This window comes from Anopheles funestus, chromosome 2RL (assembly GCF_943734845.2).
Source record: "Anopheles funestus chromosome 2RL, idAnoFuneDA-416_04, whole genome shotgun sequence".
In the NCBI taxonomy this organism is placed as follows: domain Eukaryota; kingdom Metazoa; phylum Arthropoda; class Insecta; order Diptera; family Culicidae; genus Anopheles; species Anopheles funestus.
The window spans coordinates 86787191-86801879 of NC_064598.1; the positions used below are offsets into that span (position 1 = coordinate 86787191).

General features: G+C 42.1%; 4 protein-coding genes across 11 annotated transcripts in view; 1 reads left to right on the top strand and 3 right to left on the bottom strand.

The window, feature by feature from the left end:
• LOC125775161 (phosphopentomutase) overlaps window positions 1-12442 on the top strand; it is a 57539-nt gene extending 45097 nt beyond the window's left edge. For 2 of the 7 annotated variants that reach the window (XM_049445700.1, XM_049445704.1), the window contains exons 2-8: window positions 6500-6909; window positions 7025-7287; window positions 8150-8395; window positions 9874-10284; window positions 10393-10598; window positions 10895-11441; window positions 11586-12442. In XM_049445700.1, coding sequence (XP_049301657.1) covers window positions 6844-6909; window positions 7025-7287; window positions 8150-8395; window positions 9874-10284; window positions 10393-10598; window positions 10895-11441; window positions 11586-11688 — 1842 coding nt within the window. In that variant the 5' untranslated portion in view covers window positions 6500-6843 and the 3' untranslated portion in view covers window positions 11689-12442. Of the gene's footprint in view, window positions 1-272; window positions 833-5925; window positions 6051-6499; window positions 6910-7024; window positions 7288-8149; window positions 8396-9873; window positions 10285-10392; window positions 10599-10894; window positions 11442-11585 lie in introns of those variants that run through there. The other 5 variants (XM_049445702.1, XM_049445698.1, XM_049445699.1 and 2 more) reach the window with 5 other exon arrangements.
• LOC125775199 (uncharacterized) lies at window positions 3729-4209 on the bottom strand. Its single transcript, XM_049445755.1, has 2 exons — window positions 4046-4209; window positions 3729-3975 (listed from the first exon to the last, which is right to left on the bottom strand). Exons 1-2 carry the CDS (start codon window positions 4107-4109, stop codon window positions 3770-3772), a joined length of 270 nt encoding a protein of 89 aa, XP_049301712.1. The 5' UTR covers window positions 4110-4209; the 3' UTR covers window positions 3729-3769.
• LOC125775198 (uncharacterized) lies at window positions 5093-5781 on the bottom strand. 2 transcript variants are annotated; one of them, XM_049445753.1, is made up of 2 exons: window positions 5461-5781; window positions 5093-5380 (listed from the first exon to the last, which is right to left on the bottom strand). In XM_049445753.1, the coding sequence occupies exons 1-2, from the start codon at window positions 5519-5521 to the stop codon at window positions 5172-5174; spliced, it is 270 nt and encodes an 89-aa protein (XP_049301710.1). In that variant the 5' UTR covers window positions 5522-5781; the 3' UTR covers window positions 5093-5171. The 2 variants fall into 2 exon arrangements, with proteins under 2 accessions (XP_049301710.1, XP_049301709.1); XM_049445752.1 differs by having other exon boundaries at window positions 5458-5608.
• A 54-nt stretch (window positions 12443-12496) lies between the features above and the next one.
• The window catches only part of LOC125775159 (cGMP-dependent 3',5'-cyclic phosphodiesterase-like), a 48042-nt gene continuing 45849 nt past the window's right edge, over window positions 12497-14689 (bottom strand). Inside the window, exons 10-12 of the mRNA XM_049445690.1 lie at window positions 14299-14633; window positions 13794-14211; window positions 12497-13725 (exon numbers count right to left, since the gene is read on the bottom strand). Of these exons, the coding sequence (XP_049301647.1) occupies window positions 13363-13725; window positions 13794-14211; window positions 14299-14633 (1116 nt within the window). The 3' untranslated portion in view covers window positions 12497-13362. The remainder of the gene's footprint in view (window positions 13726-13793; window positions 14212-14298; window positions 14634-14689) is intronic.

Here is a 14689-nt window from a genome sequence, read left to right on the forward strand (position 1 = left end):
TTCTCTAATCTCCCTAGCGTTGTGGTGCTTGAAGTGTGAATCATTTTTAAAAAATATAATTTATTTTCTTCGTATTGAAATGCTCCAGTGCCATAACTGTTGTTAAACGTGTGTATAAATATATTTATTTTTTTACCTTTTTTTTACATATTTCTTCCTTTGACAGCTGTCAAACATAAAACTGTCATAGGGAGCAATACTAAAACTAAACCCAATGTACTCTTATTTACTATTTTAAAGTAGTATTATAATATTTATCTACTTATAATACATTACTCTTCTTCGCGATGTGTCACACACAAGCGCCACCACTACCAATGCTCGAAAATCAATACCGTTCGGTGTGGAGATTAGGCCGATGTTTTCGTTTGTGAGCAACATTTTTGTACCGCGTGATCATCAGATCAACGTGCTTTCAACTGTTCGCTGGGCGTATTTTTAGTGTACGTGCGTGAAACTTAAATTCAAAAGGGTTGTTTTCCACTGTAATTTACAGTTAAGTGGAACGTTTGAAGAAAACGCAACAAACGTGTGTATACTAGTGAACAAAGTTTGTTGTATACCATCTGTCAAAAGCTCCGAGTAGACCAGCTGACACCACTCAACATCGTTCGGTGTCAGGCTGTCATATACCGACAACGGGTGCGTGAATGTGTTCTGGTCTTAGCGTGTCTGGCTGACGTGTTCGTTATGAACGTGGGTCGAACCACCGTTTAGGGTAAACAAAACATTCTACACAACACACGCATTAGTGTGGACACTGATAGTGAGCAGATTAACATCAAAACCCGTTGGCTGTTGTTGTTAGCAAAACCCAATGCAATGTGAGATTGTAAATACATGAGCTTTATGTTATTGTGTGTATGTTATGTTATTTGTTTTGTTTTTTTTTTTTCGTTCATCCCACCATACCTCCCTCCTGTTACGCATTATTTCTATCCAACGCAGAAACGCGTCTTTCGTGTCACGTCGCAAGGATTTCGTACGCTTGTTGTCCCGGCTTTGGGCTCGCTGGACCCGGCTTGTTGGACAGAAGATTTGTGATTTATGACGATGACTGTACGGCCGGGCTTTTGGGTGCTTTTGTTTAGGACTTTTGGACTTCCTCCCCCCGGGTACGTCCCTCAAGTCACGGACGTTCATCCTGTACACTGTAACGATGACATAAAGCAGCAGAAAATGGCAAACGATTTTGGAGAATAGCATCACGCAAATTGATCATTAATTATTAGCCCAAGGTGGTAATGTTATCGTTAGTATCGGTTTTGTTTTTTGTTTTTGCCCAATGCCTCCCAGCACAAATAATGACCTTCAATAGAAATGAAAATATATTGTGGTTCTATTTCTATCCTCCAATCTTGAGGTTTGTTTTGCCAGTTTATTCTTTGATCTTTTTTGTGTGTTTAAGAAATTCAATTTTTTCGATTTAGGTCGTTGATTTTATGTTTTGAATGCCATGTTTTGTTTACGCTATTCATAACCTTGCACTTTTATCTTTCTTCGAGGTTAAGCCTTATTTCCATTTTTATCTGCACATAGTTGTGCCACCTGGAACGGTATCAAGTATCGATTTGAATTGCTCGTCTAGCAACGAGACCTTAAACGAATGTTCACGCGCTCTTTTCATAACATCCAAATTGAAATCTTATCGTTGTTTGTCGTTTCTGCTGCCTTTTATTCGACCTACATAGAGAAGAACATATCCAGTCGTATTAGTTTTTTTTTTTGGGGGGAGAAAAAATGTAGTACGAACCATTTCGACAGAACCATATCGGCAGTGAAAATAAGCCATCGGGGAATAAAGGGAATTAGATCGCCTGATGTCATTACGCAGCCGTTACGTTCGTGTGACTCTATATAGTGGGTAGTGAATGTTTCTGGGGATAAAGTTTTCTAACGTGGGCCCTTCTTTGGGGAGGGCGTGCAAATTCCACCAGTAGAAGCTGACCGAGCTCAAAGATCAAAGTGTTTACAACATCTTTAGGGAACGGTACGGATGTTACGGCACCCATTTGCATGAATTTGATCGACTGTTTCTTTTTTTTCCTTCCTCCTTTTGGCTACTCCTAAACGAACGCTTATCAGAATGTTTGGCTTAATATGGTTTCATGTAAGGGATGATATTGCAAACATGACAAGCGGATGTTTTGGATTTCGGTTTCATTTTGCTGTCGGATTCTAAATACATGTACATTCCTATTTTTTTTTTTTGCATTTCTAAATTGTCAGCAGTCAAGTCAAGCAGTCAAGTCAAGCGATACAAGTGCTTAAACTTTGGCAGTTTTTTTGTTGTTGCCTTCTGGAGTAGGTAGGTGGATCTTGCATGAATAATAGAATAGGGTCGTTATGGCAAGTATCTCCTTTAAATGGGCTTGAGCTTGTTGCCGTAGGCATGTTTGAAGATGAAAAAGATAAGTAATGCTTTGAATTTGACAGTCTCACGCAGTGGCCTAATGCTTATGCTGAGGGTGTAAGAAGTGTATTAGATTGTTTGCGATACTGGATTGTAACGTAATTGAGTTACTGTCAGGAGGGGAAAAAAGTATGTTTAAAAATATATCAATGAAATTAGAGGCATAAAAATGACTTGCAACATATTTACTTATTTGCATCGTCATGCATGACTTGTAGCTTGTGTTGAAGATTATTTAAAAAATCTTCAATTTTGTCATATTACACAATCTTTTATGAAAATGTATTTAAAATGAATTATTTGTATCCATCAATTAGAATCAATCAATGTAGAAGACACATCTCCAACTTTGACGGGAATTAAATCACGCGCTTAAAGGCATCAGGGATTTAATCTCTTAAAGTTAGTCCCTTCTTCTCTTCCTAATCTCGGTGGAATAGAGGCGATGGGCGAAAAAAGAAAAGAAAATATAAAATCTTAGTCATTCTCCTTTAAGTCAAGGTTTATGCAAAGGGAGCAACACTAAAACCCCCAACCAAACGACTGATATGTGACCTTTAACAAAAGGTCCTTCGTCAATCCGGTCCGTATCAACTTTGGGATCCACCCGTACGACAACTTGCTAATAAATGCAAAAATAAAATGCGTCTGCATTTTGTACGGTTCAGTCAAAGAAAGTTCCATTTTTTTTGTTGCTGGTTGCTTTCGCTATGACTTTCCACCACAGAAACCGCCCTTTTTCTAAGCATTTTTTTGTTTGCTGTTCTGTTTGACTTGAAGCCTTGTACACTTTCACTTCAAAAAGGGACAGCGGCTGTCTCCGTCCGGGTGGAAAATGTTATGATAAATGGGTTCCATCCCCCAGCCTCCAGCCTAAAAAACCAGTCGGCTGATTAATTGATCTGCTCTCTTCCTGCAAACCTTCATCATCCTCGCAAAACGCACTCTCACATTCTGCACGTGGGTCGTCGTCGCAACTAATTATGAGCAAACGAAGATGGGACGCGGCCCTGAAAACATGGATCACTTTCTACACTTTCTACACGCCCCTTTTAATGGTGACGATGAGAAATAATTGGCGGGAACACAGTAATTGAAAAGAAATTAATGAGTGTTTGCCGGGTTGATTGATGTGCCGTTCAGCAGTGGATTTTTCCTGTCGCTCGGGTCGTAAGTAAGCTAATTGCCATTTGGAAAACTACTGTTTTCCAATTTGTCGCGTGTCGCGCTTTTATGCTTATTTCGTTTGTGTTTCCTTCTATCATCGTTTTTTGAGTGGAACAAAACGATTTGAACGAACTTCAATGTGTAATAATTATTATCGATTGATAGGTTATTTATTTTGCATACTATTGACTAAATAAATTTGGTACAGTTATTGTATTCATTTAATCCCTGTTGAAGATCATCCGTTGCCCGCTGAATGATGTGACTGCAATTTTTGTCTGAGCTATCCGTATCTTTTCGCTTACATTCCATGAATTCTCCCAGCTGGATCGAAAGACGATGCGCGGCCAGCTGAAACAAAGTACTGCTGCACACTATCAGTTCTGTGCGCGAATCTGTAAGGAAAAAAAGGAAAACATTTTAAAACCTTTCTCAAGAAAAAATTTGATTCTGAATGAAACGTACCATCAGCTTTGATTGTTACAACTCCAATCAAAAAGAGTGCAAATACGACGAACCAAATTCTCATGATTAATTTTACTATTTTATTTGCTATCGTTTTCTTGACTTCCGTTGTGTGTGGTTAAACAGAACTGTTGTATCTGCTGTCCCGGTACTAAAACGTATTCTCATTTTATAGTACCTCCTCTGCAGTATGAGTTATGTAAATATTGGCAGCAACAAACAAGCTGTTGTAACACAGCGAATTTGAATTTCATCTGTTGCTTTTCATTTAATTAATGTGAGTCAATATAAACGCTTTTGCAACTGTCATGATAGAGAAAAAGTCGTGTTAAACGTGTTGAAATAATCGAACGAAGAATCATTCTCATCTTCAAAAGCTTTTTGGAGTGTAACAATTTTAAATCATGGCATTAAAAATCCTTCAAAGGCTTTTGGATCCAAATTTTTCGGTTGAGTTTTGAGCTTTAACCAAACAGGACCAAACAAAATTAACAAAGTGAATGCCAAAAAAGTTCTTGATTTTTTGGGAGCCATTGATAGGCGTGCCTGGTCTTAGGTATGCCAGAACTCGAGTATCAAATCCCTCCCGGGCTGCAGCGTCGTACTATGCTGGAGTGATGATCTTGCCAAGGGGAAATCAAGTTAAGAAAATCCTGAAGTGGACGTTCCAAGATCACTTGAGTTTGTAGTGCTCCAAAAAAGAAGGAATAAAACCATAACCATGAGGCCATGGAAGAGCTACTACGCAAGTGTACCGGTGGACTTGAGATTCGATCCCATAACTGTGGCGTATTGGACCAAATTTTAATTTTATTTGCAAGTTTGTCCAACTACATTGCAATTGGTCCAGAAACTTAAGATTGCAATAATAATATGACAGTAAAAAGCCAATAATTTGCGTTAGGTGGGATCTGTCAAAGATTGTATATTATGAGCTTCCAGCTTAGAATTTTCTAGATTTCTTCAAAGAGAAAAACGATTTATCGCAGTGATCGTATCGCTTTATAATTACAGAGCTTTGTGAAGAATACATCAATAAAATAAACATTTTTTTTTCGGTACGCAAGAAGTTTATTGAAACATCACACAACATAGATCAATTAATGATAACACATTTCAATACCGATTATCGTAAATTCTTGGTACAATCGGTATAGTTTCGCAGCCCGTTTTGCAGATCGACCGATGTCCAGTAAATAGTTTCACTGCAATTATAATTGGAACCGCCAGGGCTTGACTGTTGACATGCAGAATAATCTTCAATCTGTTGCTGAAGCCGTGTCATAATCAAGCTGAACAAGCTAACACTACAAACTTCCAACTCCGTGTACGGATCTGTAACGAGTGCAAATTACTTCTTGTTTATGGCTTCTGTTTTATCTCATTTTCATTTGGTTTGAAATTTATATCACCACCAGTGGAAATGCATTGCGCAGACAACAGTGCACCGAGCAGTAAGACGAACCAGAATCGCATGATTACCGCTTGTGAGGTGAGGTTGTTTTCCCCCTTTTGGTCGATAGTTGAAATTAGTTTACTGTCCAAAGGGGGAAAGTTGTACCTTCATTTTATAGCACCCGTTGTGGATTGGCGTACACAGGCGGTTGGGCAATAAAAAGAAAACGCAATTTAAATTTCAAATCCAACTTCAACAACAGCTTCCCGTAGAAGGAGCTTCGTCCAAACACAGATGGTTGGGCGGGAGCATTTCATTTGTCAGTTTGTTTTTGCAAACGGGAATTTGTTTTGCTGATGTTATTTAAGAAATGGTTTGCACAATAAAGATGCATTCGAAGGGGAGGATAGAAAAAAAAAGTTTAAATGATTTGAACTTGTCTCGCGCTCCAACACCATAACCTCCACGGTTAAATAAAGCTTTGAAAGGTACTTGTTAAACAACCAATTATGTGACCTCTTGCTTGTGCCCGCTCTTGACATTGAACCGTGGTCTTTTGTATGATTAATAGTTATGCTATTGCGTCAGGCGAGAACCACCAGCACGAAGGTAAGCCGATAATCCATCCACCGAACAGTCGGACCGAGTCGGTGTCGGGCACATAATACCGACAATTGAAGCGAAAATTTGATAAGCCTATTATTGTGCGCAATGAAAATAAAAATATCACCCCCCCAGTTTTGTAGCCATGATGATGAAGTGCCTGCTGCAAAGCCGTATTTTTACTTGCGTGGAAGTGTATGTGCGCCTGCCATCAAACGCTTGCGGCTCATCGTACTCATCGTAGTTCGCGATCGCCGCGCAAATGAAAATACGCGTGCAGCGTTACATTTGATAAGAAAAAAGATAGACCACTATTCCGCTGTCCTTTTCTCCTTCACTCCTTCTTCCACTTGTTCGCTCCGAGAGGGTCAATCGCTTCCAGTGCTGATCCAAAGACAGACACAATTTCTAATCTATTCCGATGTGCTTAACTTGGCGTTATTATTTTTTTTCAGTTCCGCAAAACACGGCCCAATAGCAGCGTCGAGTTTCCCCGATTCGACAGGCATACACACAAACACACACAGATAGACATACCCGGTAGGGGAGGGAGGCATCAACCATCCGGCTGACTGCACCAGTGCCATACGATTCACGAAACGGACGTGAACGAATCGTGACATAATCCGTCACATACGCGACAGTTGAAATTTCCATCCCTGCGGGTTGGGGAAAAGTCGAACATAGTTTCCAGTGCCATCCAGTGGCACAAAAGACACCTCCACACCACAGACACACGCTTCAACGCGCCAACAACTGATCTAGGCGGGACGAATTTTGTGCAAAAAAAGAAGAAAGGATGGAGTTTGATTCCGGTTCCGCTGAGCTGAACCAACGAATAGCCGAATGGTTGCGATGGGATAAGGTAAGTGAAGCGTAAATTCAATCCACACCGGCGTACGGCGGGTGCTTTCGGTTGTTTTCAAGCTTGTCTGCTAAACGACATTTTGTACGCTTCACTCGTCTTCTCGCTTTTCCAGAACGTAAAGACATCGGAGGAGATACGCGAGCTGGCACAGCGCCGCGATTGGAAGGTGCTGGGGGACCGGTTGCTGCAGCGGCTCACCTTCGGCACGGCAGGATTGCGTGGTGTGATGCAGGCCGGTTTCAATGCGATGAACGATCTCGTGGTAATACAGTCGGCGCAAGGATTGGCCAAATATTTGCTACAGTGTTACCCGACCGCGGAGGACCGTTCGCGTGGCGTTGTGCTGGGTTATGACGGACGGTACAACAGCAAAAGGTACTGTGTAGGTGGTTCTTTGAAATCGCTGAGATAGCTTTGTGTTAGCTTGCCACAATGTGTTGTGTTGCACGAGAATGCTGTCGTCTAGGAAGACGATGGAGGTACAGTATTTTGGCAAAAGTATCTAGTGACGGATCGTTTCGAGTATCGCTCGTTCGTTGAGTATAATCCATTACAAATTTTGCTGATTGAAGGTCACAATAGTTAGTATATAAAGGTACAGTGGAGTGTATGTTGTGTATGTGAAGCTTTCATTCGATCACACTCGATCGCTCTTGTACTTAATGACACTTTGAAGAAAACATCCATAAGAATCTCAAGTGAATTGTTGTGGACTTAAATTGAAGCTTAAAATAGAAAAACTTTAAATACTGCATTATTATTGATTCGTGAAGAGTTTCCAGAATTTTTAAATCTCTTGCTAATTCAGACCCAGAATGAATCGGAGTCAGTTCCACGCAATACGCTTAATATTAAAGGATTACAGTCTGCGGCTCTCCTTTAATTCTTTGATGATATCTCTTAAGATCACTTGACTAGAATCTCTTAGAAGTCTAAGTATTAGAATTGTTAAAAGTTTTTTTTTTAAGTAACATGTATTTTTCTTATCTTGTACTGCATTCACAAGATGTTAAAATGGACTACGAACTGGAAAAAGTTCGAAACGAAAGAGGATTTAGTTAAGCCATAATCTTGATAAGATGTTCTGTAGTAGCAAGATAAAACATATAACTAGTCCAGACTAGTTGATGTAGCATATTCGGTTTGGGTATTTGAAATCCCATAACATACTATCGCTGCAAAACGAATTTCCCCCTAACGCCTCTGCTCTGTCACAAACACACCTTTTTTCCTGTAGATTCGCCGAACTAAGTGCTTGCGTTTTCCTTAACGAAAACATCCCAGTTTGGCTGTACAGTCGAACCGTCGCTACACCGTTCGTTCCGTTCGCCGTACTGGAGCTAAAATGTTTGGCCGGCATTATGGTAACCGCTTCGCACAACCCGAAGGAAGACAATGGCTACAAGGTGTACTGGACGAACAGTGCACAGATCATACCACCGCACGACAAAAACATACAGACATCAATAATGGAGAATTTGGAGTAAGTAACCACAATTTCCGTACTAATAGAGCACTTTAATGTTGGTGTGATTTAATGCTTCTCCCGCTAAAAGGGCAACACACTATTTGTAAACCAAAAATGGTACGGATCACGGAAGCTTACATTTCGCTTCTCGGTTGTATTGCTTGTATAGTGTGCGTAAATCAAACCCTTAAATTGATGTTAATACTTTAATTGAAATGCAAACGGTAAAACCCGTCCCTGGCTACGATGGAACAACCATTAACAATTCCAGCAGTAAAAGCACCATCCGACGTTTCTTCCGTCTGGCGTGAACGTGGTCTGTGTGACTTTTACTTAACTGTCTCCATCAGTTTCTGCTGCCGCTGAAGCCTTCCACGTTTTTCTAGTACTGAAACATCGGAAAGGATGAAAGTAAAACTATGGTGATGCGAAATGGAACGATCTTTTTTTTCATTTTCCTGCTACTGTCCAAAAGAGCAACTCGCTCTGTTTGAGCTGGAAAAGGATAAGCTTTGAATGGAAGGCAAAAGAGAGACACAAGTCAGGAACAAGTTAGCAGCGCTCGGTGTGAACGTAAAAAGAGCAATACGGTACCGGCTTTTCCCCTTGCCTTGAACGGTGGACGTTTGTCGTAGATCAAACGAAGCGCAAATTTCCTGTGGCTTTCACCACCCGCCTTTCGGTTGCCTTGAAACCGTAGGAATTAATTGCAGAATGGGATTTTCAGCACTTTGAAAATTAGTTTCGAGTACATCCACTACGGATGTTACGGATGTTCCCAGGTGACGGATTGGTTTAAAGTGACGAACATACTGTTGGAAGTAACTGATAAAACTCGCTTTTCCGATGGATTACCGTAACGGTATTGTCTTGTTACGATTTTGTTTAGCAGCTTGTTGGGTCGGTTTTAACGAGAGTTTGTCACCTGGGAATCCAGACTGGGTAGAGCAAAAGTTCGCCGTTTGGAAGGTGTCGGTTACGACCGAAATGGCCCCCCCAAAAAGGAGGAAGTTATGTCTGTGAAAGTTGACAGCGAGCGCATACTTTCCACTAACGAAGACGTTTGCTGAAAGGAATTTTGGATGAGCCTAGCTGTGGTGGAAACCTGTTACTTGGCCAGAGAGAGATGCTATGTTGAGGACTGCTTGCAATATCCTGTAAGTGGTGAACCTTTTTCACCGAAATGATAATGTTAAAGATTGTTTCTAGTTCTAAGAAGGATGCTTAGAATGTTGCCAACATGATCTATTGTGAAGAGAACAAGCTGTTTGATAGTAATTGTTTCGAAGAAAATATTCATCCGTTGTCTTTATCGGCAACAGTGTTGTGCTTTTTCAACTCGAAAAATGGATAGCGTAGCAGCAAACAGACGCAAATAAAAGTTGTTACTTACTGCTGACATAAAACATCCCTCAAACCTGTACCAAATGCATCTAAAGTAATAGCGAAGGGCTAACGAATGCTTCTGCTCTTTCTTCCCCTCCTTCAAACAGACCGCTCGAAACGTCCTGGAACCTGGAGCTGCTGCTGTCGGACAAACTTAACGATCCGTACGACCAGATGGTGGAGCTGTACTTCCGCAAACTTCAAGCGAACGTACCGCAACCGTTCATCAGCGACTACAACACCACCAGCCCGTTGCGGTTCGTCTACTCGGCCATGCACGGTGTCGGCTATCCGTTCGTGGTGAAAGCGTTCGAGTGTGCCCGGCTACCGGCAGTCATTGCCGTGCCGGAACAGCGCGATCCCGATCCGGAGTTCCGCACGGTAAAGTTCCCAAACCCGGAGGAGGGCAAATCCAGTCTGGTGCTGTCGATGCAGCTTGCCAACGAAACCGGATGCGACGTGATACTGGCTAACGATCCGGACGCGGACCGGTTGGCTTGTGCCGAAAAGGATACAAAGTGAGTGAGGGATTGCTGGTGGGAGGGGGGGAGTGTTACTTCAGGTCATGGTTTTGTGTTTGTTCATTGTGTTTTCCTTTTCTTTTTTTTTTGGTGCTGATGCTGCAGAGGTGAATGGCGCGTTTTCACCGGCAACGAGCTGGGTGCACTGTTGGGCTGGTGGGCTATACGATGCTACCGGGAACAGTATCCGGACCGCAGTCTGTCCGACTGCTATCTGATAGCGAGCACGGTAAGCAGCAAGATGTGCCGCTCGATTGCGAACGTTGACGGGCTGAACTTTATCGAAACACTGACCGGATTCAAGTGGATGGGTAAGCTGACGGTAAAAGTAGCTAGATTCAGCGTTCAATTAGATTACAGCGCAGCGATGCTGGGGGAGTTAATTGACGATAATCGTGGTATATTTCTAAGAGTGAAAGCACGCGTCCTCATAAACGCTGTTTGTAAAACTGGGGAGTAGTTTTAATTTAATTCCATTAGCAGCAGGAACAGCAGCAGTACGCTTGTGTTCCATTAGTCAATTAATTGCCGTGCTCCGCGTGCGTCTTAAAAGAGAAGAATTTCTTGTTTTTTTTACAATATGTTTTCTTCCAACCTTACTTTGCAGGGAATAAATCGGTGGAACTGCTTTCCCAAGGCAAAACGGTACTGTTCGCGTTCGAGGAAGCGATCGGGTTCATGGTTTCCCCGACCGTGCTCGACAAGGATGGTGTCAGTGCAGCCTGTCATCTGGCCACAATGGCATGCTATCTGCGTGCCACCTCTAACCAATCGTTGGCAGACAAGCTAAACGAACTGTACGACATATATGGGTTCCACTGTACATTCGCTTCGTACCACTTTTGCTACGAACCACCCGTTATCGAGCGGATCTTCAAGCGCATCCGTAACCTCGGACCCGCTGGAGATCGTGCGGAAGGCCAGAATTATCCACAAACGATTGGTGCTGGTCGGTTTAAGATAGCGGACGTGCGAGATCTTACCACCGGGTACGATTCCTCCCAGCCGGACGGAAGTGCCGTACTGCCGACGAGCAAAAGTTCGCAAATGATAACGTTTTCGTTTGAAAATGGAGCCGTCGTCACGTTGCGTACGAGTGGTACCGAGCCGAAAATTAAGTATTACGCCGAAATGTGTGCCCAGCCAGGACAACGGTACGTGGCGGTGCTTTTTTGTTCGAAAAGCTCCCCCCGAAAGCTTGCTGTGTATAATTCGAGCAGTTCGAGCTCGAATTATTACCGGGTGCTTCGCATTGGTGGGAAGAACAGTTTTTAAATGATCCTTTTTCTTCATTTTAGTGACTGGAACGGTTCGAAGGCAACACTGCGCGAGATGGTGGACTGCATTGTGGAGGAGTTGTTGCAGCCGAAAGAAAATAATCTCACACCAAGATCCGACTAAGCGGAACGATGGCTAGTTCATTTAACACAGCTCTGACACTTACTGATCTTTGCCATATATGTGTTGAGTCCTGTCGCTACTGTCCCATCATTCCGTTGAGTGAACATGACCACTCCTCACGTACAATGTTAAAGTGTACGTGCAAAAAAAAAAAAAATAAAACACACATCTACACACATACAGGGGAATAAGGACGTACAGCTGGCTGTAATCTCGAATCGAGGAACTTACTGCTTGATGAAGCTCACCGAGGCATGCACTAATTGACAATTATTTACTCTAATATAACTACTTCTTACAAAGAGACATTCTCTCTTGAATTTGAGTAACATTTTAAAACCTTTCTTTAAGACCAACCGACTCTGTATCATTTCAGTTCCTTATAGAAGATTGAACGTAGAAATGGATTAAAAATAGAAGAAAACAAAATAGAACCAATTATCCATTATGCTGATGTGTTTAAAGTTTTGCAAAGCTTTTTATTATGCTCCTATAAATTGTGTTACTATTTATTTATGCGTTTTAATGAGTAACAAATTGACAAACCAAACGAACATAATTGTAACCGGTTAATTAGGGTTTTGCATCCGAGCAGTATATGGAAGAGAAGAAGCAAAAAAAAAACACAGCGGATGGAAACAACATCTCAAACCTTGTCTTGTAGTTTGTAAACCATTTGGTAATGTGAACAGTAGCTCACAGTAATAAATAAAGAATACATTAAACAGCATTAAAATGCTGTTGGAAGCATAAAGTGGTCAACGTAGAAGTGTTCTTAAAAACCAAACGAAGTAAGAAACAACACAAATTGTGAAATTTTTAATTATTTTATTTATTCTACATCTATTATCCACGAAAATTGTTCTCTTTGCTATCTCATGGCTCATTCCTTGATTTTGGCTAAGTTGTTGTGACTTTCCCTTTCATTGAACATTTGTTCACCCATTTTTTCACCCTCAGCTTGAATTTTACACATTGAATGGAATCGCTACGGGTCATCACCGCAACCGCACTAATGGGCTGATCGATTCTAGTACAACATTTTTTAAATTCTACTCTACCTCCTACTCTGCAGCCTTTTCTTCCAATCTAATAACTAAACTTCCACTACTATGTTTGCCCTTTTTGTGTGTTGTTTCGTAACATCGTGCGCAACCGGACACGTGTGATACGCGTAGGTCTGCTGCAGGATGAATCCGAATCCTTTGGTATCGTAGTGCTGACGTGTGGTTGTGCTTGTGAATTGTTGTTGTTCTTTTTGTGCGTTAAGTTTAACTGGTTTGACTGTGCGAAAGTGAACATAACGTAAACGATCTGTTTGCCAGCAAACAATCCTCTCTTTCCTGTATCGTCTTGTTCTGAGGGATGTGAATATGCGAGTTGCATCCTGTAGAGTTTCCTAGTTTAAGTGGCAAAGTTAGATTCCAGATCTACCTCAACAAATTCTAGATTAACTTGAAAAGAATCCAAAAATGGATCCTTCAGCTTCACTTTAACTAGAAAACCCTGTCCATTGCAGATCTCTGAAGGGATATCGATGACGTACAGGAAAGAAATATAACAATGCTATTACAAATACTGTCAAATAAATTAAAACTGTCTTTCATCGTGTCCTTCCCTAAACCTCAATCTTGTACTAACAAAACCTCTTCCTTCCGTTACAAATTGTCCAGGTTAATCGTTCACCTTGGTGTAGCAGGTAAAATCACAACATTCGGCAGTCGCGTTACACCCATTGCACGGTTCGGATGCACCATTGCCGGATGCCATTTCGCTGCCATTTCCTTGCTGCTGTGCTGCCGCCCGGTTTCGTACCCTTTCCCACTGTTCACGATTGCTATCGATCGTGTCCAGGAATGAATCAGTTTCTGGGAAAATTTGCACCAATATTTCAAACGTCGGCCGAATGACGGTGGTAAGGAATTCGATTTGAAGCATCGGTATGCAGGCTTTCTTGCGATCCATCATGGCGTTCGGTCGAAGACCCATCTGCTTTTCCAGGTCACCTTCGGCGAAGAATTCTGCGTAGACCAAGTGCTGTTGAAGGGGAAACAAACATTCAGTTTAAAAGTGCTTTAAAAATTGCTTCAATACAAAAAACTAACCGCTACATGTTGCACCGTTTTCCAGGACTTAATCTGATCGTTCAGATCGCAGCAGGTGATCATGAGGGATAGGAGCAGCCGTTGGTTGGAACCTTCGGTCAAGTACTCTGCCCGCAGCTTCTTCAACCGTGGCAAAATGCGGAAATGGTTCGCCAGATCGGTAGCCAATATAAGTTCCCGCAGATAGTCGATACACTCCTTGAACTCCGTCGTCGATAGTCCGTCCAGTATTTTGCTGCTCGAATCGTTCAGGATGCAGATAGCCTGTGAAAGATGATGACGCTCATTTACACTTCCCTCGCTGCTGTACAGCCGTGCCAGCGGGCTGCTCGTTTGCGTCTGATACGAGTTGCTAATGCCCCGATGATCCAGATCGTGACAGAAGGCCGCAATCAGAAATGAAAAGCCCTGCATTTTACTGTTGTTTCGTTGGGAAAAGAGAAAGAGAATGGGAAAATGCATCATTGCTTCCTGGTAAATATGGAACACAATACGGCGCACTTACGTTATAATGCCACGCTCAATCAACCGTAGATTCATCATGAGCGAGTACGCAAAGTGCGCAACGGAGAATGCATGCCACCAGTTATGGTACGGTGTGTCCCGGTAACCTTTCTGCACCAGCAGCACAAACCGGGCCAGCTTATACTCGTGTATCTTGAAGCTACCGACAAAGTTCAGATCGTAGAACATTCGCATCGCCAGCTGCACCGAAAGTGCATGATCTTTCACATCCCGCGGACAGAAGTCAAAGCGTGGAAAGGTCTGGTAAAGTTCGTCCTGCTCCCGGTCCGGTTCCTTCACCGCTTCTATTGCGTGATTTACCTCCATATCCGGTACCTAGAAAAGTGTAGAGCGGTGTGTTAACGTGTAGTCCGTGTACCATTTATTTATAA

Excerpts from the sequence above, each read along its gene's own strand:
- LOC125775199 (XM_049445755.1), bottom strand. The coding sequence starts at position 4,109 with ATGAGAATTTGGTTCGTCGTATTTGCACTCTTTTTGATTGGAGTTGTA. Across the intron at positions 3,976-4,045 it reads TGTAACAATCAAAGCTGATG|ATTCGCGCACAGAACTGATA; the intron begins GTACGTTTCATT and ends TTTTCCTTACAG.
- LOC125775198 (XM_049445752.1), bottom strand. The coding sequence starts at position 5,521 with ATGCGATTCTGGTTCGTCTTACTGCTCGGTGCACTGTTGTCTGCGCAA. Across the intron at positions 5,381-5,457 it reads GCAATGCATTTCCACTGGTG|ATCCGTACACGGAGTTGGAA; the intron begins GTGATATAAATT and ends CACTCGTTACAG.